General features: G+C 43.0%; 4 protein-coding genes across 4 annotated transcripts; 1 reads left to right on the top strand and 3 right to left on the bottom strand.

The window, feature by feature from the left end:
- The first annotated feature begins 440 nt into the window (after positions 1 to 440).
- On the top strand, positions 441 to 16451 carry xgb (x globin). The gene is made up of 5 exons (XM_034112190.2): positions 441 to 726; positions 4379 to 4486; positions 6312 to 6432; positions 6631 to 6711; positions 16300 to 16451. The coding sequence occupies exons 1-5, from the start codon at positions 563 to 565 to the stop codon at positions 16417 to 16419; spliced, it is 594 nt and encodes a 197-aa protein (XP_033968081.1). The 5' UTR covers positions 441 to 562; the 3' UTR covers positions 16420 to 16451.
- A 98-nt stretch (positions 16452 to 16549) lies between these two features.
- Positions 16550 to 19344, bottom strand: srp14 (signal recognition particle 14). Its single transcript, XM_034112191.1, has 5 exons — positions 19235 to 19344; positions 18310 to 18382; positions 18097 to 18209; positions 17965 to 17997; positions 16550 to 17548 (listed from the first exon to the last, which is right to left on the bottom strand). The coding sequence occupies exons 1-5, from the start codon at positions 19256 to 19258 to the stop codon at positions 17462 to 17464; spliced, it is 330 nt and encodes a 109-aa protein (XP_033968082.1). The 5' UTR covers positions 19259 to 19344; the 3' UTR covers positions 16550 to 17461.
- Positions 19345 to 20914: 1570 nt separating this feature from the next.
- On the bottom strand, positions 20915 to 22808 carry LOC139432921 (uncharacterized). The gene is made up of 3 exons (XM_071201676.1): positions 22799 to 22808; positions 22056 to 22186; positions 20915 to 21860 (listed from the first exon to the last, which is right to left on the bottom strand). The coding sequence occupies exons 1-3, from the start codon at positions 22806 to 22808 to the stop codon at positions 21060 to 21062; spliced, it is 942 nt and encodes a 313-aa protein (XP_071057777.1). The 3' UTR covers positions 20915 to 21059.
- LOC117467781 (5'-3' exonuclease PLD4) lies at positions 22609 to 26421 on the bottom strand. The gene is made up of 11 exons (XM_034111633.2): positions 26349 to 26421; positions 26183 to 26253; positions 25938 to 26098; positions 25254 to 25437; positions 25027 to 25147; positions 24806 to 24933; positions 24274 to 24474; positions 23591 to 23730; positions 23339 to 23504; positions 23162 to 23258; positions 22609 to 23084 (listed from the first exon to the last, which is right to left on the bottom strand). Exons 2-11 carry the CDS (start codon positions 26231 to 26233, stop codon positions 22879 to 22881), a joined length of 1455 nt encoding a protein of 484 aa, XP_033967524.1. The 5' UTR covers positions 26234 to 26253; positions 26349 to 26421; the 3' UTR covers positions 22609 to 22878.
- Positions 26422 to 26510: the final 89 nt, after the last annotated feature.

Raw genomic sequence — 26510 nt, 5'->3', positions numbered from 1 at the left:
AGAGGTGATGCCAATGTAAAAGACATGGGTCAATTACTTATTAAAACGACAGATTTAAGGCTGGTAGTACGATAAAGAGGGCACATGTGATGTACAGTTTGTCTTTATTAATTTATCTTATGTGTTTTTAATATATAATGACTGCACACAGCCCAGCCTTTGTGCCTCAGGTTATGGAGGAACAGGCTCTCAGTTGAATTATCTGTGCGTTCAACAGTTGCGTCAAGCCCGCCATTAACAGACGGACTCTCACCGGAAGTTAACACCGCCATCCTTCAAAATAAAAGCACAAGTACTGCTCAGCACTCACAGCAATGTGTTCCCATTAACGGGTGTTTTATTTTTGCACTATTCAGCAGAACGTGCACTTTCTCTTGTCTGTTTACTGACTTGATACTCATCCGCGATACCGACAAGAGGCGTGTAGTTCAACAAGCGTCTTGAGTTGCGCATATAAACCCGTCGTGCCATCATCAGACTTCCTCTTGCACAAAATCAATTCACTTTAGATTTTTCGTTACTGGTTGGCACAAAATCATTAAACGTCAATTTCGTATGAAGTATGGGCTGCGCAATATCGGGTCTGGAAGCTAAAGGAGAGTTTGGAGAGAGGACCACAGAGGATGCTGCTGCGACTCCCAGCGAGCCTCAGATTCATATGATCAAGGAGTCCTGGAAAGTTATCCGGGACGATATAGCCAAAGTTGGAATTATCATGTTCGTCAGGTAGGATGCTTAAACTTTGTTTGTACTTTTCCCATGTCAAATGGTTTTTAAAAAATTATGGTTTCATTTAATTGTATTTAAGAACAATCATAAGACACAATGGAGACATGTTATTAATACATCTAAAATTGAGAGAGTTCATGTATTATACAGAAACATTACAACCCCGAAACATACCCCACACTAACCAAAAACCCTGAAAACTAAATAACTAACCCTAACTACTTAATGGTCTAAACATTTAAAAATAAAACAGTAAGAAAATAAACACAGACCCATTATATAGGAAGATTACGGTACATATAAATGCATTTCAGAGGAAAGTAAAGGTGCCATTCAGTATCAGTAGATCAGTAGCCTTTGTTATAATGCGGTTAATATCCTTTATTTTTCACTTGAAAATGGGAATATTATAGTTTGTTAAATGTAATGGGTAAATTATGGATTTTCCAAAGAAAAACAACTTTTAAAAAAAATGACATTTCCATATTATGTGTGTTTAAATAATCAGAATAGCCATTGACTATTATTAGACAGCTCAGTGAAACCCCTAACTGTGTTCTGACCTAAGAGATGAGGAGGTGTGCAGAGGGTCTACTGATCCGCTGTGAGGATGACACGATGCCTGACCTTTTCATACGAGCTGTAAAGTGAACATCCAACATCCCTCCCCTCTGCCCTCTGACCCACACAGCTTTCATTTAGAGCTCAGAGCAGAATCCCCCTCCTCCTCCAACCCTTATCACCTCCTATCACATCTTAATAACATTACATAATAACACCCGCCAACGGCCTGCAATAGTGCTATACAATTAAAGGTATTAGCCATCAGGAAAATGCATTTGATCAATTAGGATGATGACTAGCGTCCGGGAAAAACATATTTGGCCTTTGGCAGGGATGCAAACCAAATGAAAGTGTATGGTGATAAGAGTGCCGGACATTCAGGCTGCAGCATCTACAGTAAAAAGACTGGAGGGCACATGGCTAGAAGCCCAGTAAATGACCCTGTGTCCCCCGAGTGACCTCAACTGTTGAAGAGCTTGATCTCAGCATGAAAAGCCGGGAAAATCAGGGGCCTCTTAGGGGTCTCAGGGTTGTCAGGGCTTGTATAATGACTGATCAGTAATTATTACATTGAAAAAATAAATAGGAAAAACCTGTTTTCATTCTGCTCTTGCTGGCATGTATCTGATTTGGCAAGTGGAAGTCCAATTTAAACAAAATAAGATACTCCAAAGGCCTGGATCTATTCAAGAATGCCACAGTAGTTATACAACCTCTAAACAGTGCCAATTAAAATTCCACTTGAGCTGTATGGCTACATTGTCTGCATGGTCACTGCATGCAACAAGACAAACACATTTCTGGCAGTGAAAATTAAGAAGAGCCCATTTTTACTCTAATACGTAAAGCTTGGACAGGAACATTTGCAAAGCGTCTTATACCAGAGTGCAAACATTGTACACATTTATTCCATCAAATGTGTATTCTCAATACATACAGCTCTGGGAGAAATGAAGAGACTACTGCGGAAATGTTCAATTTATCTGGTTTTGCCATTTACATGTGTGTTATTGATTATAATAAACGTTTTGCTTTATTTTATGCCGACAACATGTCTTCCAAATTGAAAGTAGTTCATTTATTTAGAGCAATCATTGGCGGCAAATCACAACTGAGCGAAATAACCAAAAAAATACGCAGTGTTTTCAAACCTTAAATTTCATTTTAAAACCCAATATAAATGTTTTAACTTATTGAACATCTTTTTACTTAGCGTGATCTAAATTAATTTGGTGTATTGGTAAACATGTCAGTAGTTTGTAGAAAAGATATATCTAAACCAGAGCTGTAGTTGCATTATTATTTAAAAACACTTTAAACTATGGGATGACACATCATTAAAACAGGCAGACATGAGAATATGGTAGCGCATAATAAAACGTAAAGATGTCAAGATGGCCTGAACAATCCCTCACGTCTTATCTTGTCAATGTATTGCATTTCAACAGAGCTGTCTGTATTCTAATCTGCTCGTCAACGTGTGCAGATCTCGTGTTTTCCTCAGCAACCATTAGAGAGACCGTCCCCTTTCAACCCATCTCTCTCTATTCATCAATCAATATATCAAAGGGGGGGGGGGGGACATGATTTAGACATCTAATGTATTTATTCATGAGGACTTTGTTCTGTGTGCCAGGTTTAGAAACATGTTGTTTTTCCTTTTTAGTAGTGCAGCAGCACGCCTCAGGTAGTCGGCCACAGAATAAGCTTCTGTCTGAGTTTTAGGATATAGGCATCCAAGTCTTTTTTTTATTCATCCATTCCACTGTTTGATAAATACGCATTTTATTTTCGATACCTTCATGCTAACGTATACATATTAATGAAAGCTGTATATACATGTATGTAACATATAACAAATGTATCTTACGTGGCATATTGATTACTGATGTGTCATGAATGGATTTGTACTTCTTTTCAGTTTTCCCTAGCTTCCATTTCCTATGACTCAGTGACTCCAAATCAATACAGCATTGTATAACTGTGGTAGATTTCAGGTCTTCTTATACTCATACGAATATCTTGATGAAAAAAAGTCAACATTTATTCAATTGAAAACCCTTGAAATTAATCAATAGCTTTTTATATGATATGACCTTATGACTCTGCTGGACCAGTACACTCGTTGTATGTATTTTATATGAATATTGGCACGAAAATCAGCAGTTTCTTTATTGAAAAGTCTCATTTATTTTTGAATATGCTTCTAAGTCATGTGACCTAATGAGTCCACTCCAATGAAGCATTGTTTCGACAAAGAAAGTAGACTAAAGAACAAACACAACATTCTATAAAACATTCCGTTTCCTGCTTTTCTAGTGTAGTTTACAATGTTGTATTGATTTGGTGTGACTTGGTAACTTGACATAATGGCTATAAAAAAACCAAGATTTGTTAATTAAATACAGGCACATTTCTATAAAAGAATATTCATTAAAAACAAAAGATGTGTACTATATTCCAATAGAAAGAAGGTTTTCTATTCTGTATTCTTTGCACCATTGTCATACTGAAAGAGAACTTACATATAACCCTTGGTTCTCACTGCAAGCACAACACCACCTTACAGCGAGACGAGGAGCTGTGTATCCTGGCAGCGTGAGTGATGGCAGGTCGCTCAGCTGGAGACTGGGAGTCGCTCTGATTGGAGGCAGCGTGATTAAACTGTCTGGTTAAAGAAAAGGATTGAGGGGTAATCAGAAGAGCACAACTCTATCAGCATCAGTGTCTTCATTTAACCGGAACCCCGCCCCGGCTCTGAAGGGGCGGGGGGACTCATCACTGAGCTTCATGTATACATTACCTGGTTTAAAGACCCACCATGGCCTGTCACTGATTGCAGTTGCTGGGTGTGACTGAAGTGTAGGACAGAGTGAGAACAGAAAGACAGTCAGACATGAATCCACAGTGACAGAACGGCTGCAGGGGGGGGGGGGGGGGCACCTCCAGTCGTTGATGAGCTGGACTTCACAGTTGTTAGACTCTTGGGGTCATGTCAGATTAGCTGGGAAACACAACGGTGGTGTAGTGTTTTCATTTTGGGAATGATTATGACAGGCTTGCACTGTGGTTGTCTTGGCAACAGGTTGTTTGAGACCCATCCCGAATGCAAGGACGTCTTCTTCCTGTTCCGAGACGTGGAGGACCTGGAGAGGCTGCGGACCAGCCGGGAGCTGAGGGCGCACGGCCTGAGGTCAGTGACCAGCTCTGAATCACAGAACACTCCAGCCAATCAGAGGACAGCACAGGGTCAGGGTAATATGACCCACATCTGCTAGGGCTTTTCATATCTGAATAACAATAATGATCAGGATACAGCATGTTTTCTGGTTGTAATGTAAAGACTAAACTGCAATCTTTAAAGGATATTCCCTGACAAATATTTCAAACAGATTTTGAGTAAGCGTTTTCTGGTGATTTTCAATTAAGATATCTTGATTAATGAATTCATCACAAATGATTCCATTTAAGTCTGTAAATGATCATATTCATCGTCCTTTAGCATAGCATGCCATACTATAGTAATAATACAGTTCTACAGGAGTATGGCTAACACATTTAAAAGACAAATAATTGTATAGATTTTGCCATAAAAATGTAAAATAAGGTGTCATGTTAAACATTATTATATACTATGAATGCTGAATGCCATAATAACATTGTATTACAGTATGTCATTAGAAAAAGAAAATAAATGTTAGAATCAACCCGTCATAAAAATGTCAAGGTAAAAGGTCAAGCATGTCAAATTATAGTCTACTAATTGTATTTTCCTCCTAATTACAAGTACATGGATACTTTTCTCCCAGACACATAGAGCAGTGTATGTGCCACTGACCAAAATGTAAAACTGCAGCGGCAATATAAGTGTTATTGGAAGAACGTACCCCAGCAGTGTGGCTCATGGATGTTTCTGATAGTGATTGGACAACAACGCGGGTACATCACACCAAGGGCTTTGACTGCAGGCTCTACTGGAACACACGGTCAATGTGTTGGTATTTTATGGGAAAAACATAGAATATCACAATACTGTTCCTTTTAACAATACATGATAATAATACCATGTTGCACACGGCACAGTGCCGTAATATAAAGCAGCACGCCTCAGGTAGTCGTATATAATGATATAACAGCTTTCCTCTGCTCAGACACAGCTTGTAGCCACTCTCCCAGGGTGCACCAGGGCTCTCTGCCTTTCTTTATACACGAGGTCAAAGCAGCCAATTACCGCCTGAGGACCTGAAGGTACAGAGGCGAGCGTGGCAGTATAGCACAACGCATCCCAGTGTGAACCGGCTGCTCTCAAATTCAGGGATAAGGCCAAATGGCCCTTCAACGGCACACAGGGACATTAGAACAAATTAGAGAGGAATACAGACGGCAATACAAATACGGAGGGAAGAGAGAGCGGACCCTACTCTAAGCCTTTGTTCCATTCATCACCAAAACTGTCACACACACAGGCTGCAGTGATGGCACACACACCTGCCAGAGCAACAAAGAGAATCCATCTTGTAGGGTTTTGTGCAGGGGGAGAATTATTGTCTTCTTCTGGGGGGAAAAATATTGTGTAATGTAATGCTGCATCATTAAGATACAAATTCAATTGTGTTACCAGTAAATGTCACCATGCAGCTTTTTAAGGCAGAAGAGTGTGACACTTATCCTCAGTGCTCTTTAATGGTCACACATGCAGAGCACACAGTGAAATGTGTACCCATCCTAGAACCAGGAGTCTAGTACCAGGAGCAGTGGGCAGCTATTGTCAACGCCCGGGGAGCAATGGGAGTGGGGGGTTGTCCGGTGCCTTGCTCAAGGGCACCACGGCAGGGCAGGAGGTGAACTGGGACCTCTCCAAGTAGCAGTCCACACTCCATATTTTAGGTCTGGTCGGGGACTTGAACCGGCAACCCTACGGCTCACAGTCCAGGCTCCTACTGACTGAGCCACTGCCGGTGGAGAAGTACCCGGTGATAGCCTCTAATTCCCCTCTTTTCTTTCTCCATCTCTTTCAGGGTGATGTCTTTTATCGAGAAAAGTGTGGCGAGACTGGACCAGCTGGAGAGACTGGAAGCTCTGGCTCTGGAGCTGGGGAAAAGCCATTATCACTACAACGCCCCTCCCAAGTACTACAGTGTAAGAGATCCCAAACAGTGATTACTTAACAGTTTTGCTGCTTTTTTTAAGATGACTTCAGATATTTTAATTTCCACTGATACTGTAGATGTTAATCACAACTGCTTAATGGAAACACTCTTGGAGTGACACACTTAATGGATATTGTTACTATGCCCTAAGCACATCAGTAAGTATCTGTCATAATTATTTTTCCAGTACGTCGGAGCTGAATTCATCTGCGCAGTGCGGCCCATCCTGAAGGAGAAGTGTACGTCTGAGCTGGAGGAGGCCTGGAAGGTGAGGAGTGTGTCTCTGTGTAGTTTTAATCAGAGACTCCTTCTGGGTAAACGCCTGGTGAAATAGGCTGAATGTGTGCAATCAGCATGTCAGCTTCAGGTTTGTCTTTAATACTCCATGTAACATGTCAAGATGGAACCCAGTGCAACACCAGCCTAATGAGGACTTACATGTCACTGAACCATACATGAGCATATTGAGAAAATGGGACATGGCCCTGTCACATCATGGTATGTCACTTCAAGAGCCCTAGTGTAATTAATACAGAGATGTTGCTGTGCTAGATGCATCTGTCTTTACTGCAGAGCGATCTGCACGCATACTGTAGGCTTGGATACATTAAATATGTTTAAGAAATGTTTCCTTATATAACACATATCCATAAAAACAATTTTGAATGTGCAATTTGGTGACATTTTATTAAAAACAGTCTGTTTGAAGCTTAAAGTTATATTTCAAAATAAAATTTAACAACATTTAATTTAATCCTTCTCTTGTCATACCATGCTATTTTCGGTCAAAATTGACCGGTGTGTTTTGCACAGTGATATCTCTGGAACCCCTTATCCAATTTTGATGGTTGACATCTCATTTGAACAGTCAAAGCAAGTAGAATCAAGGGATGACAGACAGAATGACACCAGGGGTGAATTTCATATTATTTTTTGCAGTAAGTTCAAAGATAGTGCTTATTTCACATTACTATATATTATAAAAATGCTTGCCATCTATGCTGTGTTTACTGGAGATGGAAATGCTTTAGTTAGAGTTGGGAACACGGCGTGCAAAAGTATACAGGTCGTGCTGCAGCTAGATGTTCCTGTCCTCTGTCAGAAGGTGTTGGCATGCAAGGAAGAATGGGTTTCCACAGGCTGTTCCAGTTCAACTACTTTATTGATTTCCAGGGTAGTACATTTTACATGCAATAGTAGTTGGATGGGTGTGTGAATGGGTGTGGTATCTGTAAAATAAAGATAAACCGGTATGAACAAACATGTAATACAGAGGGACAATGACTAGTGACACCGTTACACAGCAAACCAGGCAGACAAATAAATGGCACAATTAGCAGGCCTATGCTGCCCTCTATTGGCCAAAGGCCGCAACAGAATGGCGATTGAAGTGACACGTTATTACATAAAGTAATGAACTATTACAAACAATCACGCATGAACAACATACAGGAATGCACACAATGAAGATGTCATATAGAGATGTCTCTATAATGACTACAATATAAAGAACACTGCATACATTGGCCCCTGCATCAACTTGGCGTTCATTATGCAATGTGAGGGAGCGTGTCTGGTGCGGCCGCACCTCGTGCTGTCCCATAGTCAGCATGACAAAGTTAGCGGCTACTGCTAACTGCCGTCTATTGCAGAGTAAGCTCTGTATATGAACATTAAACCACCAATAACAAAAACTAGGCAAGAATATATGCACTTACATTTTCATGCACGCACACGAATTGTAGGAGCAAACACAGTAGTGGTGGCTTAAAGCCCACCTCTGCTCCGCGCCGTCCGTTAGATGAGCCTGGTCAGATTAATAAGAGAAGGAGTTCAAAACACCGGCATAAAAATTATAAAAATAATCTGATTTTAATGGTAAAAAGACACAATACGAAATACAGAGTGCCCTGTAACAGAGCACTCCGGGCTCCCTGCTCTACTGCCGTGCGATACAGATATCGGGACCAGCCAGTCAGAAACAGGGGGCATTTTTGCATGAATAAACAACAGTATATATGGACATATTTGGGGTGAAGAGTCACTTCTTATCTTCCACCGGACTCCACTCCTTTAATTTCCCAAGGAAGGTTTCACACAAACTATTCTTTCCCAAACAATCAAACATTGTACACAGATATATTGGTATCAAACATTGTACACAGATATATTGGTGCTTAAGATTATATTGGCCCCAGAAATAACCTAGAAAAGAACCTGTGTGTGTGCTGATATCTGGGTCAGTGAGTGTATGTGTGTGTGCTGGTGAGAGGAAGTGTATGTGTGTGTGTGCTGATGAGAGGAGGTGTATGTGTGTGTGGCAGGGTATCTGGGTCATGAGTGTAGTAACAAGGTTTATATATATATATATAGGATTACTTTAAAACAGTCCCAAATAATACATGTTCACTTCAATACAGTTCAAGATAATACCTGTTTACTTTAATACAGTTTAGAACAATATCTGTTTGCTTTAATGTCCACAACACACAAATTGAACAACACTCCCGATTGTCCGATCGCTACTGGTGTCCTGGCGATCTCGTTATGACAACAAGTGCACGTTAGTGCTGCAATGTGGTTGAAACCATTCGGGCTTATGCAAGGGGGTGCAAAGAATAGTCCAAGTAATGGGGGAGTTTTATACAGCCGCCCCCTAATGTGTGCAGCACATTAAAAATCCCTGTGACTACGATGTATTATCCTCAGCAGGCATCTCCAGCAGTATGATGAGCTTAGCGACCGAACGACGATAGGTGTGCTTTCCTATAGACACGTCTGCCACCCTGATCCTTCCATCAGGGTTCGGCATCACCTGTTTAACCCTGCCTACAGGCCAAAGAGCATGTGGAAGTTGTGCATCTACAACCATTACCACTTGTCCCACAGATAAATCTGGAGCGGACTGCTGCCATTTCTGACGCTGCTGCAGGCTTGGGAGGTAACGCTGTGTGAACTGAGTCCAAAACTGATCTGCGATGACTTGGCTGTGTCTCCATTTACGTTGGCCGAGGAGCTCTCCTGGGCCATATGTTGCCTGAGGGAGAGAGGCATCTCGCCGCCCCATGAGCAGCAGATTTGGAGTAATGGGATCCTCGTCTGCGATGTCAGATGTTACGTAGCCGAGTGCCTTTGAATTAAAGATTCCCTCCACCTTGATGAGGACGGTGAGGAGCACTTCCTCTGACACGATCTGACCCTTTAGGATCACCTGGAGTGCAGCTTTGACGGATCGAATCTCACGCTCCCAGGTGCCACCGAAGTGTGGAGATAGTGGGGGATTGAAGCGGAAAGTGATACTTCACTCAGTTGTTCTTGCAGAGACGGTTCCAGAGCAGCAAAAGCCTCTTGCAGCTCCCGGTTTCCACCTCTGAAGTTTGTACCTTGGTCACTTATTATTTCAATGGGCTTTCCTCGTCGTGAAATGAAGCGACGCAGGGCCATAAGGAAAGAGTCTGTGTCCATGCTGGCCAGCAGGTCCAGGTGAACACATCTGGTAGTGAGGCATTTGAGGATAATGCCCCAGCGTTTTTCCTGTCGTCTGCCTATTTTGATGCTAAAAGGCCCGAAACAGTCAACACCCGTAGGCCAGAATAGCGGCTGGTGCAGACGCAGCCTGGCGGCTGGAAGGTCAGCCATTTTAGGGACGACAGGGTTTCCACGCCATTTTCTGCATTCCAGGCAGTGATGTTGATGTTTACGAACAGCCTGTCTGCCTTTCAGTATCCGGTACATCCGTTGCAGCTCTGCAAAGACGCGCTCTGGGCCCGGATGCAGTAGGCGGTGGTCATAATCCTTTATGATGAGCTGGGTGGTAGGATGATCAGGTGACAGCAAGATGGGGTGGAGAGTGTCAGCTGCTAGATTTTCTGCCCTGCGAAGACGTCCGCCTACTCTGATGAGACTCAGACCGGCGTCATATTCTGGTGACAGGTTACTCAGCTTGCTGCTTGTCCTCACTTCCTTCCCGGTTTGTAGATAATTTACCTCTTCCGGAAAGCTGTCAAGCTGTGCTTGTCTCAGGAGTTGAACTTCGGTGTCTAAGCGCTGTGAGGCTGACATGGATGGGCCATTGGCTCCGTGTTCAGACTGGTATGTGGTCTGCCCCAATTCTGCCCACGTCTGGGGTAGTGCAGTGATTGGCAGAGGGGAAATGTTGACGGCAACGTGAGCACAGAATGCAGACTTCTTTAACTCACTTTCATCACTTGTTCTCTGTGAAGGCTGAATAGGCCAACATTCCGGTGCCTGTTTGAGGAAGTCAGGGCCTTGGTTCCACTGACTCGGTGCAGAGAGTGTCTTTCCCCGGGTCAGATCATCTGCAGGATTATGTTTTGTGGGCACATATCTCCATTTCTCTGCCTGTGTCAGCTCCTTAGATCGAGTGACTTCTCTTTCAGGCCCAAATGGCAGTACATCTAGCTGCCATGGTCTTTCAACGCTGTGTCGCAGGTCTTGAGAAGGAAGAGGGAATGATGAGGTGTGAAGACAGGTGGCTTCAGCGGGCTGATGGAGGAAAGTAGCTGGTCCCTGTATAGCCCAACCAAGCTTTGTTTTTACAGCGACAGGGCTGCCTAGGGGCCCCATCCTGATAGGCGATGTTGGAGTGATAAGCTGTGGGTTGTCTGAGCCTATCAGAAGCATAGGTTGTACACCTTTGAATGCTTTAACTGTAATATTTCCAAGGTGGGCATACTTCTGCTATAGAAGATCCATTGGGCAGGTTTGCTTAACAAGGTCTAGCTCTTTAGCAGTGAAGGCATGGCTGATGTAATGTCTCACCTGAGGGCATCCTGGTGCTGAGACATCAAAGGACACAGAGGCTCCCTGCAGCTCAGACACTTCCTGCCTGATAGTGTGAAGTTTGAGGGACTCTTCTGCCCCGTCCAGTTGCAGGTAGTGCACTGCAGATTGGAGAATGATGGTTCTTTCGGACCCATCATTCAGGATAGCATGTGTGGATAGTGTTTTGCCTTTACTGTGGAGTTTCACTGGCACCACCTTTAACATCACTCGGCCAGAGTGTGTGACTTGATCCAAGTGAATGGCGCTGGATACTGTACTCACTGCAAGGACACTTTTATTTGTGCTGGATATAGACTCGTGCAGAATCTGCAAATGCTGATCACCAGGAGTGGAGTGCACCAGATGGGCGTAAAAAAGTAGGGCTTAACTCTAACGTCGGGCTTAGCTACGTCCGACGTAGTGATTCGAATTTACACCGAGTGCACCAAGCCTGACTAGTCTCGGGCGTAGCTGCGCCTGGTCTTAAGATGCGTGTCCACGTGAATACACGCGAAACAGTAATTGTTGCCAAGCAACGCCATTTTACAGACTCAGAGGACCGCAGAGAAGAGGGAATTCCCACACCCACAGCGTCAGCGATGACTCAAGGGGAATCCCAAATGGCCACACCCCGAAAGAGAAAGAGGGATTTGTCAGAGCTACAGCGGGAACTGACGGAGAAAGAAATCGGTGCTGGAGGGCCAATGAAACTTCTCTTATAGCTCGACATGCAGTTGTGCGATGAACATTAATCATGTCTCCCACAGTATTTTTGAAAGGCCCCGTTCGCGTAGAATCTGAGCGCAATCAGCACCTGCAAGGTTGGGGAGAGCGCAGCGTTTCGATCTGATCCGTGCTGGAGTTGAGGGGAGATCTCCTCGATTAAATCAAGAAGGGCTTGTCTGCCGAAACGAAACCTCTCTATCAGTTCACTGTCTGAATAGATGTCCAGTGGGTTTGTTCGATCACGGACAACTCTTTCTCTTCTTAATGCCCTTTCATTGTTAAACATGTAAACAAGACGCCCTGCCATCGTTAATATACTTCTTGCCTGTTTTACGTTACTATGGATACTAGTCTGTCTTTCCGATTTACGCCTGCTCCATACTAGGCGTAAAAGTTACACCCGGGCCCAACGCATACAGGGCTTAAGTCTAAGTGGTGCACTAGTCATAACTTTAGTTTGGTCTTAACCTTCGGTTCTACGTCGGACGTAGAGTTACGCCCAGCTTATGCCCAGCTGGTGCACTCCACACCAGAGGTGGCACAAGGTTTCTTCAGAGTGCAGTTGTCAGGTTGATGCCCCCTGCCACACTTCCAGCATATTTTATTGTCTTTTATCCATGCTGTTATTTGTGTGGTTGTCAGCTTGCTGAAGTCCGGGCATGAGCTCAGATAGTGCTCTGTACTACTGCAGAAGGGACAAAAGGGATTGAAACTTTCCCCTTTCTTGCCTTTAGTTGTCTCTTTCTTCCCAGAAGAAGATGTGTTAGAGTCAGTAAAGCGCTTATCTGGGACTCGATCAGTGCCATAATAAACTGAAGATTGAGGTTTTGAGGGCTTGAACGGTTTCTGCTCCTTGTGCTCTGAATGTGGCGTGTCCGCCGTGTAGCTCTCGGTGGCTCGCCTGGATATCTGGATTGCTTGTGATTTCCTCTCTAACCACACAGCAAGATCAGGGAGTGTGTAGGTGTTAGTAGTGCCACTCTGCAGAATGCCTTTTGTTAAACAATACTCTGCAAAGCTGTCCCTGTATGAGGATGGGAGTTTAGCAAGCAGTCTATCCACATGAGAGCCACACAAGAGTTCACTTTTAACTGCTCCATCCAGGCTGTTAAGCAGACCAACAAGGCTATTTACTGACAGAGCAAAGTCCTCAAAGCTCCCTGCATCTCCATATTTCACAGCAGGCGCATTAAGGATGGTGTTTATTTCACCTTGCACTAATTGTCTGGGCTGTCCATAGCGCTGCTGCAGCGCCTGCATGGCCTTGGTGTATGGCATGGGGTCATGGACATACCTCTTGGCTATTTGGAAAGCGCTGGGGAATTTGAGATGATCGAACAGCACTTGTAATTTATAGTCTTCAGACAGGTGATAGTGTGGACCTAATACCCCATCTAGCCCTTTCTTCAGCAGCAGGAAATCACTCTCTTTCCCAGTCGTGAAACTGATTAGCTTGGGCCGCGGAATACCATATGAGGAAGATATGGCCATCTCCATCAAGTTTGGCATATGTGACGCAGGCTGGGACTGAGTGTGCATATGCACATTATTATGAACTGGCTGGAGAAAAGAGTTTGGATAGCTAATAGAGTCAGGCAGATGCGTATGGAGAGCTGAGTGTGGAAACGCATACTGTTGGCCAGCCGCCTGAGTGGGATGCTGTGATTGGAGAACAGGAGGCTGCCCCAAAGGAAGTGAGTTTATGCTGGGAATCATGGCAGGCCCGCGCTGTGGGTCCTGTATAGGATTTGGATGTGCCTGAGTAGGAGCAGGTTGCCAAACAACAGGAGACGTAGGTGATGGCCATGCAGTTGAATGTGCTGGAGGCTGCTGCTCCCTGTACTGCTGTTGCTGTAGAAAAGGTGGATATGATAGGCCAGCTGGAGCAGATCCAGGCCGTGGCACCAGAGGGGGATGCATAGCTGAGACATGCATTTGAGGAGAGGGGACTTGATGTCCTGGGGAAACAAACCCAGGAGGCAGTTGGACTGGAGCTTGTGATAGACTGAGGAGGGATGCTTGTTGCTGACGAGGTGGCTGGAAAGAGAAGGGCTGTACATTTGGAGGCAATGTGTGGAACACAGCAGGTAATGACTGCATCGAGGTAGGTGATGTAGGTGGAGGCATATCCATACGGCCTTCATCAATGTTGTTTGCAGGTCGTTTGGTGTCTGAATAGAGGGGAGGCGAACCAACAGCACGTCCAGGCGTAAGCTGGTGAACATGTGGCGTACCCCTACCGGGCTCCAACGACATCTGTAGTGTGCTCTGTAACATCCTGACCTGCTGCTGTACATCCCATACACACCGTTCCATTCGGCGTAATCTGTCCGTTTCATGGTCTTCTCTCATTTCAATCCAGCGTCGTTCTGGTGAGGATGTTTGATAGTTCAACCCTGGTTGATAGTCAACGTAGCTACTTTGTATGTACTCTGACGTAGGGGGAACAAGCCGTCGGGGTGGATGAGACAGAACATAGTCCTCTAGATGTCCCGGGATCCTGGGTGTCAGTCTAGGACGAGCACCTCGCTCCTCTTCCTCATCATGATGTCGTGATGTCGCCATTAGGAAAAGTTGTCAACACAATCCGGCTCGAAGGACCATTTGTTGGGAACACGGCGTGCAAAAGTATACAGGTCGTGCTGCAGCTAGATTTTCCTGTCCTCTGTCACAAGGTGTTGGCGACGAACGTGCAAGGAAGAATGGGTTTCCACAGGCTGTTCCAGTGTAACTACTTTATTGATTTCCAGGGTAGTACATTTTACATGCAATGGTAGTTGGATGGGTGTGTGAATGGGTGTGGTATCTGTAAAATAAAGATAAACAGGTATGAACAAACATGTAATACAGAGGGACAATGACTAGTGACACCGTTACACAGCAAACCAGGCAGACAAAGAAATGGCACAATTAGCAGGCCTATGCTGCCCTCTATTGGCCAAAGGCCGCAACAGAATGGCGATTGAAGTGACACATTACATAAAGTAAACTATTACAAACAATCACGCATGAACAACATACAGGAATGCACACAATGAAGATGTCATATATAGATGTCTCTTAATGACTACAATATAAAGAACACTGCATACATTGGCCCCTGCATCAACTTGGCGTTCATTATGCAATATGAGGGAGCGTGCCTGGTGCGGCCGCACCTCGTGCTGTCCCATAGTCAGCATGACAAAGTTAGCGGCTATTGCTAACTGCCGTCTATTGCAGAGTAAGCTCTGTATATGAACATTAAACCACCAATAACAAAAACTAGGCAAGAATATATGCACTTACATTTTCATGCACGCACACATGTCCACAACACACAAATTGAACAACACTCCCGATTGTCCGATCGCTTCTGGTGACACCGGCGATCCCAATGGTAAAAAAAGATCTTCCGGACCCCCTAGAGGAGGCGAGGACCTAGAGGAGGCGAGAACCCTCCTAGAGGAGGTGAGAACCCTCCTAGAGGAGGTGAGGACCCACCTAGAGGGTGTTAGGTCCACTCCCCACTTATAAAAATAGCACTTTACCACTGCACCCTCTCTAATCTCAGATGCACCCGGAGTCATTTTGTTCTGGAACCGGGCCTGAATAAATCGCTCAAAATTCAATGCAAGTGGTGATCATCAAGTGTGATTCAGAGGCCTAGTGTGGAGGATAACATAAGGTATTGAGGCAATTGGATGAAAAACACAATATTTATGATTAAAAGAAAAGTCATCCGGTCACTTTTGACCCGAAACGCAAGAGAAGGGTACATTCTGTAAATCGTTCTGCTTTAATTAATGGCTTCTAGTGCCCTCTAGAGGTTGAAGTTGGTTATGGTAATTACATTTAATATTTGGCTTTTTTTTGGCTGGATGGATTTGTCTTTTCCCACTTAGGACGAAATACCAATATTTAGCAAATATTGAACAAATGTATTTCATATGCAAATCATCAATTACAGCATTATGTTTGGTTCCATATACGTTAAAATAACATACTGTAGTGACAATATCTAAAACTTCCTCATGCTTTAAGTTTATCCTAGTAGTTTTCCCCCTCCTCTTCCATGCTTTGTTTAAGAAAAAGCCTAACTTAAACATTTTGCATGTTAACAGCCAACATCTTATGATAAATAAAGAATGATTACATAACTGAGCTACATATATCTTCAAGCAAACCTCATCCTCCACTCCAGCAGTATCTTACAGCACTGTTTCAACACAGAGAAAATGGGTTTTGATGGCTGAAAATAAATACATATACAGCATTGTGATGAACAGTAGTTATCTGCATTCAAAAATGTGAATGTCCCCCATGTACCCAAGGGGACCCTGACCCAGTTCAATGTGTTCTCCAGACCCTGTTCCAGTTTGTGACGGGCCTCATGAAGCGGGGGTACGAGGAGGAGGGTGACCGGCAGCGGGAGCTCGCAGCCTCCCCGAAGGAGCGACCGGACAAGAGGAACACAGCGATATGAAACTGGGACTCTTTAAACCAGCAGTGTTCATGTATATAATGTATTTACTGTGTCTTTTCTACAACGCTTAATGTTAACCGTGATCATTGTTTGCCATCTTCTCACTATGGACACACAAAAGAACTTGCAGTGGCTTTCAACAACGCACTTTATTTCTGAACTTAGATTCTGCTGCTGTCCTCTTTAATGAGGACCTGGAGCACAGAGACAATTCACATGACTGAGAAAATATACCGGCCATAGTTTAAACCTGCCTTGTAATTAACAGAAATGACATTATTAAAATAACCAGCCAATACTTTGTCTCTGTATTCATAACTCAAAACATGCCTTTCAGTCAAATATAACTTTAAAACATGTTTTCCGTCATCATTCAGAAATCCGATTCACTTTTCAAATCCCTACATTAACTTAAGCTACACATTTCATTGGTGTTTAACAATTTAAGACGGCCAGTTTGGCAGCTTGGTATGAAATCGTGGCCTGAAACAAAAAAACTGCCTTTGTACTTCATGTGAAATAAAAAAAGTACTTTTCAAGTCCAATATTAAACTATGAAATATATCTGATCTGGTTGACTTCTGTGTTTCAAAGTAATGTTGCAGTAAATTCATTGCTCATTTCATTATTTAGAAAAAAGATTCTTCTTAAGATGCAATCAAATTGAAACATGGCAGCAGAGCGCACAGGTCAGCTGAAAATAGGACATAAATATGGACTCTAAAAATTCAATTAGTATGGAAGGCAGGCAAGTGGTGGGCTCCATGGATGTGGCTCCAGATGTGACGCAGATGTTGATGATGACCTGGTTCTGGAGCAGTAATGGTGGAGATTGAAAAAGGTTGACGTCCTGCATGAGTTAGAGGAATCCTCAGGGTGTCTGTCCTGAGACATGCACACAATGGCATGATATCAGAGCGGTCACTTGGTGGATGAACAGTGATTCTGAGGCCTCGGTGAATTGAGGGGAGGGGGGGGGGCTCTCCCGTCCCCTCAGGTCCAACAGGCCAGTTTATGGTTATGTTTAAGAGTCAGTTGCTCATTAGGTGGCTTTAGTCTTCTTGCTTTTGCTTTTCTTATCTTTCTTCTTAAGTCCATCCATGTGAGCTCTTAGGAGGTTGGAGTACGCCTGTAAAGAATAAAAAACATCTGATTATTTTCTTTTAAATTCACGTCTGTGAAGTCTCCATCAACTGATGAGTGTCGTCATATTCTGCAGCCCTTCTCAGCGAGGGATGAAACTACTTCAAATGTTGATCTGCATAACGTCAGATCCCAGTTTCTCACAGACCGGCGGAAAAAGGCACATTTTTACCTACAAACATTTCAAGTATGTATGTACTGCTTCCACCATATTATGGGACGCATAATATTAAAACCAAGCTCCTGTTACCACCAGAACATAAGGATTGCCGCATAGCAAATTCTCATGTCTAATTGATCAAAGATAGACCACTATGAAACAGAAGATAATTGTAACAACATCAAGAAGATCAAACCGCTTCAAAACAACACAGAAATGAATAAATGATCAACTCAACATACCATTTGAAACTTGATTACTTCTTTGGTGTTGACCTGAAACAGCAAGGAATAAGAACCGAGCATTAACAGCCTGTAGAAACCATTAACAGTAATACAAGAAGAGATCAAGCACAGGAAACACCGGTCACTCACCACTGTGCTAATTTTCTTCTTGCCCTCTGATGCTCTGATGAGACATTTGTTGTCTGATGGTTCAAATGTGTCAGGGTTGCCTTTTCTGGGCGTTGGCTTGGTCCTCCCATCATCTGTAAACAAATCATCCATTTGAAATGCTTGGATGTTGAAATGGGAAATGCACAGTTTGACTTCCTGATCAAATGTAAAGATCAGGAGGGATCTGCTTACATTTCTTTAGCGTGATGACAACACTGCCAGATGATCTGCACTTCTGGAACAGTCGTGTAAGCTCTGTGAGAAACTGGACAGTGAGGCAAAAACAAATATGATTAACATTCATTTCAGATAAGAAGAGTTCATCAGAGCAAGAGGACTGGACACATCAACCATGCTTTCCACCGATATGAGCTGATGGTACACCTTGGTCAGCTTAGCAGACTCCATGTAGGTTAATGAGCATTGCTTTATTATACCTTTCGTTTTCAGGTTAGTTGAAACATTTAACTACTTTACTCATTATGTTAACACCGTTTCTGCAAGAAGTTTTTGAAAGTTAAAAAACGTTTGTGCTGGTCTTAAATGATATTGCATCACACTGAAGGGTTTTACTAACGTTTGCCTACTTTCATTCGGCCCATTTGATTAAACTGCATTCGTTTTAGCTTGCTACATGTACGTTAACACCGCCTAATAATCTGGCAGTTGAGTATTGGTTGCCAAAAAGTACCTGGCTGTTAAAAGTATACATTGTGGCTAGCTTAACAAGTTTAGCAATTAGGAAAAATGATTGTTGTTTGCCGATACTGTCTAGAGATGATTCGTTACTACTGAGTGTTAACTTACAGCACCCTGTTAGACGATATGGGTGTCTTTGTATGAAATGATAACCAGTTATACAGAACTGTAACAAAAGCCAGTTTATGACGATTAATATATATGTTTGAAAGTACATTCGCTGATAAACACATTTACCATGTTAACGTATAACCATGTTAGCTTCAACCAATGGTTAGCATGTTGGCTAACGAGTCAGTTTGATGACTAGCCTAACGTTTTGCATCTGTAAGACAGCTAGAGCAAACAGGGTGTATTTCTAGTTTATCATCAAAAACGTCGAGGGATGAAATTATCACGAAATGATTTGTGTTCTTACCGAATCATTCTCCAGCAGCACCATGACTCTGACTTCAGCTTTAGCGTCGGCTTACTGAAGCTAGCTGCTGTGAGTGAAGCACACGTACTACAGCCGGAGCCCCGCCCCGCAAGCCTCTGCGGGGGATAAGCACCTAATGAGGGCGCCACCTGCTGGCAGGGAGGGGAACAACACTCACTTCCCTTCATCCGAGATGGGTCTGTCTGCAGACCGCAGCAAGGAGGCGTTTCCTATAGGGGCGTTTCCTAACTTTTTTTATCCAGCTGCTTTTATAAATCCTCGCAGAAGAAGTCATTGTTCTAGTGATGGGAATTCCGGCTCTTCTTGCTGAGCCGGATCATTTGGCTCACCAAGAAGAGCCGGCTCTTTCGGCTCCCAAAGGGCTCTTCAGTTTACCACATATTATACCTTTTAATTAAATCAAATGTAGCCCTGTTTTGACTAATGATTTATATGTGTACACATATATCACTTAAATTATTCAAGACATCCTTTGTACTAAAGTATTCAAAAGTAAAAATTACATGTTTAATATAAATTATTTGCTGTGGCCAATTGTTTTCATTGCATTTACAGACCCGTGTAACTCTCTGATACCACCCAATTAATGCATTGACTTGCTTGTAGAACCACGCTACACAAAACAGATGGCAACACCTATAAAAACTATTTAAAAAAAGGGGCTACTGTATCAACCTATATAAAGTATATAAATATAGTTTTTCTCCCTGCAGGAGAGGGGAGCGTGCTTTGAGATCAACTCAGCGGTCCAGACATAGACATCATAGCTACGGCGACATATATTCAGTTGCCAGTTACTTTTGGCATTAGGGCAGGGATATCTTTCAAGGTTTGACATAATGAATTGTGCTACTTTTAAAGCAAGCAACGATGTTTTTTTCGATCTGTAATCAAAAAGCTCCTCAAAAACACTATAGAAGCAGTTTCTGCCGTTGTTACGTTAGTTCAAACAGTAACAACGGACTACTTTTCTTAGCGGATGCATGTCAATTTAAATCAATACAAAAAACTATTTTTTAAATCAATAAAATCTTTTTCTAAATCCATAAAAGCATTTCAATTATTATTGGGAGTCATGTCGTTACTTTGTTGAGAATGTGGCCATGTGTAATAAGCGGGATAATGTCCACATTGCACATTGCATAATGTGCCTTCATGCCGATCTAGATCCCTCCGCCAAAACAAAACAAAAAACGTCTCGTTCGCGGGCGAGAGCCGGCTCCCGTCGTTCACTATAGGAAACGCCCCTATAGGAAACGCCCCTATAGGAAACGCCTCCTTGCTGCGGTCTGCAGACAGACTCTATTGCTTCATCCGGTCATACTGGGTCAAACCTATGGGTCAAACATACACACCTAACATTTTGTTTGTAGGCCACAACGGAGTTTCCCAACGATTTGGTTATAAATAAAATGTGTGTCGGACGGATGTGGTTGTGTAGGAGGGATATGTTGGTGTTTTTTATTAAAACAGACAACAATCTACAACCTCAATTTTTATTAAAACAATCCAATATGCACGGTTCTCCGGCTGGACAATTTTCTATCTGCAGCTGGAGCAGCTGGACCGTCTCCAAAGTGCAACGCTTTAAAGACATTACATTGCATTTAGCTGACGCTTTTATCCAAAGCGACTTACAATAAGTACATTCGACCAGGAAGACACAACCTTGAAGAAAACAGAATCATATAAGAACATCAGGTTTCAAAGAGCCAATCGTTTCAAGTGCTACTCAACTGGCTTTAGATAAGCCAGTCCTTTATTAGTATATAAGTGCTCTGTTAGCAGTTCTTTGTTAGTCATTCTATCGCTCGAAGTGGAGTCGAAAGAGATGAGTTTTCAGTCTGCGCCGGAAGATGTGTAAGCTTTCTGCGGTCCTGATTTCAATGGGGAGCTCATTCCACCATTTTGGAGCGAGGATAGCAAATCCACGTGTTTTTGCTGATGGGAACTTGGGTCCCCCTCGCAGCGAGGGTGCAGCAAGTCGTTTGGCTGATGCAGAGCGAAGTGCACGTGCTGGGGTATACGGTTTAACCATGTCCTGGATGTAGGAAGGGCCAGATCCATTCGCAGCATGGTACGCAAGTACCAGTGTCTTGAAGTGGATTCTAGCAGTTACCGGAAGCCAGTGAAGGGAGCGGAGGAGCGGCGTGGTGTGGGAGAATTTTGGAAGGTTGAAGACCAGACGAGCCGCTGCATTCTGGATGAGCTGCAGAGGTCGGATGGCACATGCAGGTAGACCAGCCAGGAGGGAGTTGCAGTAGTCTAGGCGTGAGGTGACGAGAGCCTGGACCAGAACCTGCGTGGCTTTCTGGGTCAGCTGGGGACGTATCTTCCTGATGTTGTAAAGCGTGTATCTGCAGCAGCGGGTTGTAGCAGCGATATTTGCAGTGAAGGACAGGTTGTTATCCAGGATCACACCCAGATTCCTTGCAGTCTGAGTCGGGGAAACAACAGAGGTGCCGATGTTAATAGTCAGGTCAAGAGAGGGACAATCTTTTCCCGGAAGGAAAAGCACTTCAGTTTTGTCAAGGTTGAGCTTGAGATGATGAGCGGACATCCACTGAGAGATGTCAGCTAAACAAGCAGAGATGCGTGCGACGACCTGGGTCTCTGAGCGGGGAAAGGACAAAATTAGTTGGGTGTCGTCAGCGTAGCAGTGGTATGAAAAACCATGCGGGCTAATGACAGATCCGAGCGAGTTTGTGTACAGGGAGAAGAGGAGGGGACCAAGAACAGAGCCCTGAGGGACCCCTGTAGTTAATTGACAAGGGTCGGATTCGGACCCTCTCCAGGTTACCCTGTAGGTGCGGTCTTTGAGGTATGAGGTGAGGAGGGAAAGTGCAGAGCCTGAGACTCCAAGTTCTTGGAGAGTGCGAAGGAGGATCTGATGATTCACCGTGTCGAATGCAGCAGACAGGTCCAACAGGATGAGGACAGAGGAGAGGGAGGCTGCTTTAGCAGTGTGCAGTTCCTCAGAGACAGCAATGAGGGCAGTTTCTGTGGAGTGACCTGCCTTGAAACCAGACTGGTTATAATCCTAAAAAAATATTCAATCACTTCCCTGTCATAAAGAAAGGTTTTACCAAAATCACTTCACACATTAATGCTCTCCTATTGGTGACAATGTTACATATATTTTCAATACATCCTTATAAATGCTCATAATTTGGATGATTTTTCTTTTTGGAAATATTCAATAACTCCAGGGTTATATAGTCAAGTTCTACCAAAATACTTAATAAATTAATCATCTCTTGTTGGTTATACGATACAGTAGGCCTACAACATACAGTTTTTACAGTACTTCTCTCATTATTATGTAGAGGCTTTTACTCTGGACACAGAAATAATTTTGGCTCATTGATGTTCACATATATTTAATCTTTATAAAGTATGTTAACAATTTATATGTAATCATTATACATCATATTAATTAATCATACATTCAACAATCAGGTTAAAACAAAACATATAAATGATAGCTCTATAAATGTTATCAGGGTGCATGTGCATTTCATTGCATTACATTATGTTACTTACAAGCTTGCATATGGATGTCAGGGCTCTATTTACAAAGACGCTTAATGAAAAAGATTTGTGTGCAACTTGTATGAAGGGGATTATGGTCTTGATAGTGCACACTCTGACTGGTTGCCCAGGTCTGCGAGGTGCACAGCAAACTCGGAGTGCCAGTCTCTTTCAAAGACCGACTTCAGCTGGAACTGCAGGGCCTTGGTCTTCCATACATGGTGAGGAGCATGCTGGGAAATCACCAGACCCACTCCAGCTGTGGTCATATAGTAGTCCCCTGACCAATTGGAGGTGCCTGAGGAACAACAGCATTATCAGGTAAATTATTAACCAATTCACAACAAATAGACTTCTTAAGGCACAATAACTCACCAATATAGGCTACTTTATCAGTCACCATGTATTTATTGTGGTTGACTCGGGTGTATGGAATATCAGACTGGTTTCCCACGGGCACAATGTACAGTTTCTGAAAAAAAGAGAAGATAATTCAGAGGCTAAGATCTGGCAACTCCTAGCCTATCATTTATTTCAGGAGGAATAACTGACCAATTGGAGGCTAATATTGTGGTGAGGGCTGTCCATGGAGGCCAGAGACTGGAGGAATGGCAGCATGGCTGGGTCAGAGTCCCGCCCACAGCTGATCAGCATCCGGATCTTAACCCTCCTCTCAAATGCAGCCGTTCTGATGGCATCATCAATGATAGGCCAGTATCTGTCAAACATAAAGAATACTTTGTTAGGAAATTAATAAAAAGGTGTATCGATTGACGGAAACAGATGGTTTCTTTTGTGGGTCACCTCTGAGGCCTTTCAAATCGTGTGGTGGGGAAATACTCCATGACGGCTACGTCCACATAGTGTTGGGCCTCGGAGATGATGGAGAGAATAGCCTCCAGGTCCTGAGTCCTCGAAGGAGGGCAGAAGGATGGTGGAGAGCCCTTGGGTGAAACACAAATATTGAATAATTACACCAACAAAAGCTACAAAAACAATTGATTCATCAAATCTGATCTAAGTGGTAACAGATGTTAATTCCCGAGCTGTGGGTAGACCGCTTTACACTGTCCAGTAGAACAAAGGAAACTGTATAGTGAGGAAGAAAGTATCTGAGTTTGTTAATATTTGGGAAATCTTTTTGTTAAAACATGTTTTTAGTGAATTTTGAAGTCAAAGGCTAAGTTGAAGGACATCAATTAATTTAATTGAAATGAATGTGTCCTGTATGTGTATCACCCTATTTTGTATTGTATTTTTTCCTCATTCTTTCTTTTCCTGTCTAATTTTTAACTGCAGTTTTTCTTCTTTATTCCTTTTTCTTTGACTTATTTTCATGTTAATCAGGGATGGTTCTTATAAGTATACATTACGTGTTGCATGTTTAAAATCAACAAAAAATAAAGAAAACTCACACACAGTCGGCTCTTTGTCCAACAGAATAACATTATCCTGTAAAAAGGAAGTGAAAGCCAAGGGGAACTCACTGTGAGGTACAGCCTGCTGGAGATATTATCACCTTTCACCAGTAGGGGGTGCTGTTTGTTGAAGGCAGTGTCATACTCTGCAGGCCAGGGCTGTGGCACAAAGCTGTGGGACTGTCCCATCTCCCAGTAGGACTTGAAGATTTTATGGAGGTCGTTTGCTAGACTGGAGCAGTTATAGACGACCACCCCCAGTTCCTTCACCTACAGACAGAAGAGAGTCATGAACTAAGCATGTGTAGTGCACACAATGTAAACAATACCTTGTGTTTCATTAGAATACTGTCAGCACTGCACATCCCTCTGAATTCTGCACATTGTATTGCACTTATTTTATCCATTTTTTTTTTATTTCTACGGCTACTATAATTCAACCATATTGGATGTAAAAATTACTATATTTTGAATGTAGTTATAGTTTTCTTAAATAGTTTTTTTTATGTATGCAGCATAACACCAAGAACAATTCCTCGTATGTGTTAACCACAATACACCTGTTTCTGTTTCTGATTCTGATTGCAGATGTTGGTGTTACCTGTGTGAGGGCCCTCCAGTCCATGTTGGCACTTCCAATAAACACGTGTTTTCTGTCAACAATCCAGAGCTTGCTGTGGAGGACGCCCCCCGTGAGGCGCCCAAAGTTCACCCTCCTCACCCGAACTCCTACAGACAACAGAAGGGGAGACTGCGGTTAGGCTCACATAATGAGGAACAAATCCCACCACAGTGACGGTAACAGAGGGGCCTTTTCCTTACCTCTCTGTTTCAAGATCTCTAAATCTGTGGAGTTTGTTCTAACAGTGGGAACACTGGTCAGCACTCGGACAGATACGTTCCTGGAGGGCAACTCTTCCAGTGCTTTCAGGATGTCTCTTCCCTGCAGAGGACAAACTCACCGTAGTTAAGACCTTTCCCACCTACAGATTTAACACAGATTTAATATGCAGGCTTGGTGTTTCTTTCTGTTTTAGTTGATAACTCACAGCTGTGTCAGAGGAAGAGTTCACGTTAATGTCTTCCCCAGTTAGAGTCCAGTAGAAAGAGGATATGTCCACTTGGGCCGTTGCCATGGAGATAAGATCTTTCCATACTTTTTCCAGAGGGATGCCAAGCGTAGCATTGGCTTTGTACTTCATGTGCTGAGGGATGCTCTCCACCAGGGCCATGCTAAGAGATACACAGAGACATCTGCTGAAGGACTTGAATAGAAACAGAACTGGAGAAAATTATAATTCAGAGAAAGACTAATAATTAGGTCAATAGATGTAGATAAAGTCATAAAGAGAAACAACATAGGTAATTTCCTACATTAAAACACAGAATACACTGTATTTAGCATTAAAAACAGACATTTAGGAGGGATCTATTTTGTAATATGACATACAATAGGTCTAGAAAAGTGATAAAGTCAGTGTTTAGTTAAGTTTCGAATGTCTTGCAGATAAAACTATAACATGGAAGCATATGGTGCTAAATAAAAGCAAGCATTGGAAAAGTCAACAAGCATTCATATAAAAATAACAATAAAAATATGTACAATATATCTGATTTAAAATGAAAAAGCTGTACAGTACACATGTTGAATATTGAAGGTTGCGCATAAGCATCTGTTGAGTCAACTGAGTAGATGATAAACTATATAAATCTATCTTCCATGGGATTATTACCTGCACTGGTCTGTAGATAAAACGCTACCACCAGCTCCCTGAGGAAGTGTCTCATGGTCTTTGGGGGGGTTTGGTCTTTCCAGCACAGCGATGGCCAGCAGGACCCCCAAGACGGTCAGACAGCCCAGAATCACAGCTAATGCCACACAGCTGGTCGACCTCTAACATGTTGGATAGAAAATCAATACAAATACAAATATGAGTCATAATCAAACGGCGTTAAAGAATATTTAATGTTGTCCTACCATTTTGTTGGGAACATAGCTGTCATGAAGGCTGCTGTACAAAGAGGTCATTTTCTTTTAGTGCTCCTCGTCTGTTCAAAGGAAGACATTAATAAACATACTAGAAATCCGACCAGTGTAATGACCGAAAGATGAACTATAGGTATTGAAAGCAACAGTAACTTACACAAAGCTGATGTAGTAAATGTCAGAGGCAACTTGCTTCTTCCCCTCCAGCTTCACTAGAAATTAATCTGAAGTGATATCTGTTTTACTGAATACACCGCAGTTCCTCTTTTCACTTTCATTTCAGCTTTCGCTAAGTAACAACATCACAATAAAATCAGTG

Source organism: Pseudochaenichthys georgianus, chromosome 22 (assembly GCF_902827115.2).
Source record: "Pseudochaenichthys georgianus chromosome 22, fPseGeo1.2, whole genome shotgun sequence".
NCBI classification, from domain to species: domain Eukaryota; kingdom Metazoa; phylum Chordata; class Actinopteri; order Perciformes; family Channichthyidae; genus Pseudochaenichthys; species Pseudochaenichthys georgianus.
This window is presented reverse-complemented; position numbering and strand designations above follow the sequence as displayed.

What these genes read in the sequence shown, in the direction of transcription:
- xgb (XM_034112190.2), top strand. Translation starts at nt 563, where the DNA reads ATGGGCTGCGCAATATCGGGTCTGGAAGCTAAAGGAGAGTTTGGAGAG. An exon ending in GGAATTATCATGTTCGTCAG is followed by an intron (nt 727 to 4,378) that starts GTAGGATGCTTA and finishes TCTTGGCAACAG; the next exon opens with GTTGTTTGAGACCCATCCCG. An exon ending in AGCTGGAGGAGGCCTGGAAG is followed by an intron (nt 6,712 to 16,299) that starts GTGAGGAGTGTG and finishes TGTGTTCTCCAG; the next exon opens with ACCCTGTTCCAGTTTGTGAC.
- srp14 (XM_034112191.1), bottom strand. Translation starts at nt 19,258, where the DNA reads ATGGTGCTGCTGGAGAATGATTCG. An exon ending in AGAAGAAAATTAGCACAGTG is followed by an intron (nt 17,998 to 18,096) that starts GTGAGTGACCGG and finishes TTGCTGTTTCAG; the next exon opens with GTCAACACCAAAGAAGTAAT. An exon ending in AAGTAATCAAGTTTCAAATG is followed by an intron (nt 17,549 to 17,964) that starts GTATGTTGAGTT and finishes TATTCTTTACAG; the next exon opens with GCGTACTCCAACCTCCTAAG.
- LOC117467781 (XM_034111633.2), bottom strand. Translation starts at nt 26,233, where the DNA reads ATGACCTCTTTGTACAGCAGCCTTCATGACAGCTATGTTCCCAACAAA. An exon ending in GCTATGTTCCCAACAAAATG is followed by an intron (nt 26,099 to 26,182) that starts GTAGGACAACAT and finishes CCAACATGTTAG; the next exon opens with AGGTCGACCAGCTGTGTGGC. An exon ending in AGAGATCTTGAAACAGAGAG is followed by an intron (nt 24,934 to 25,026) that starts GTAAGGAAAAGG and finishes TGTTGTCTGTAG; the next exon opens with GAGTTCGGGTGAGGAGGGTG.
- LOC139432921 (XM_071201676.1), bottom strand. An exon ending in TCAAAGACCGCACCTACAGG is followed by an intron (nt 21,861 to 22,055) that starts GTAACCTGGAGA and finishes TCAGAGACCCAG; the next exon opens with GTCGTCGCACGCATCTCTGC.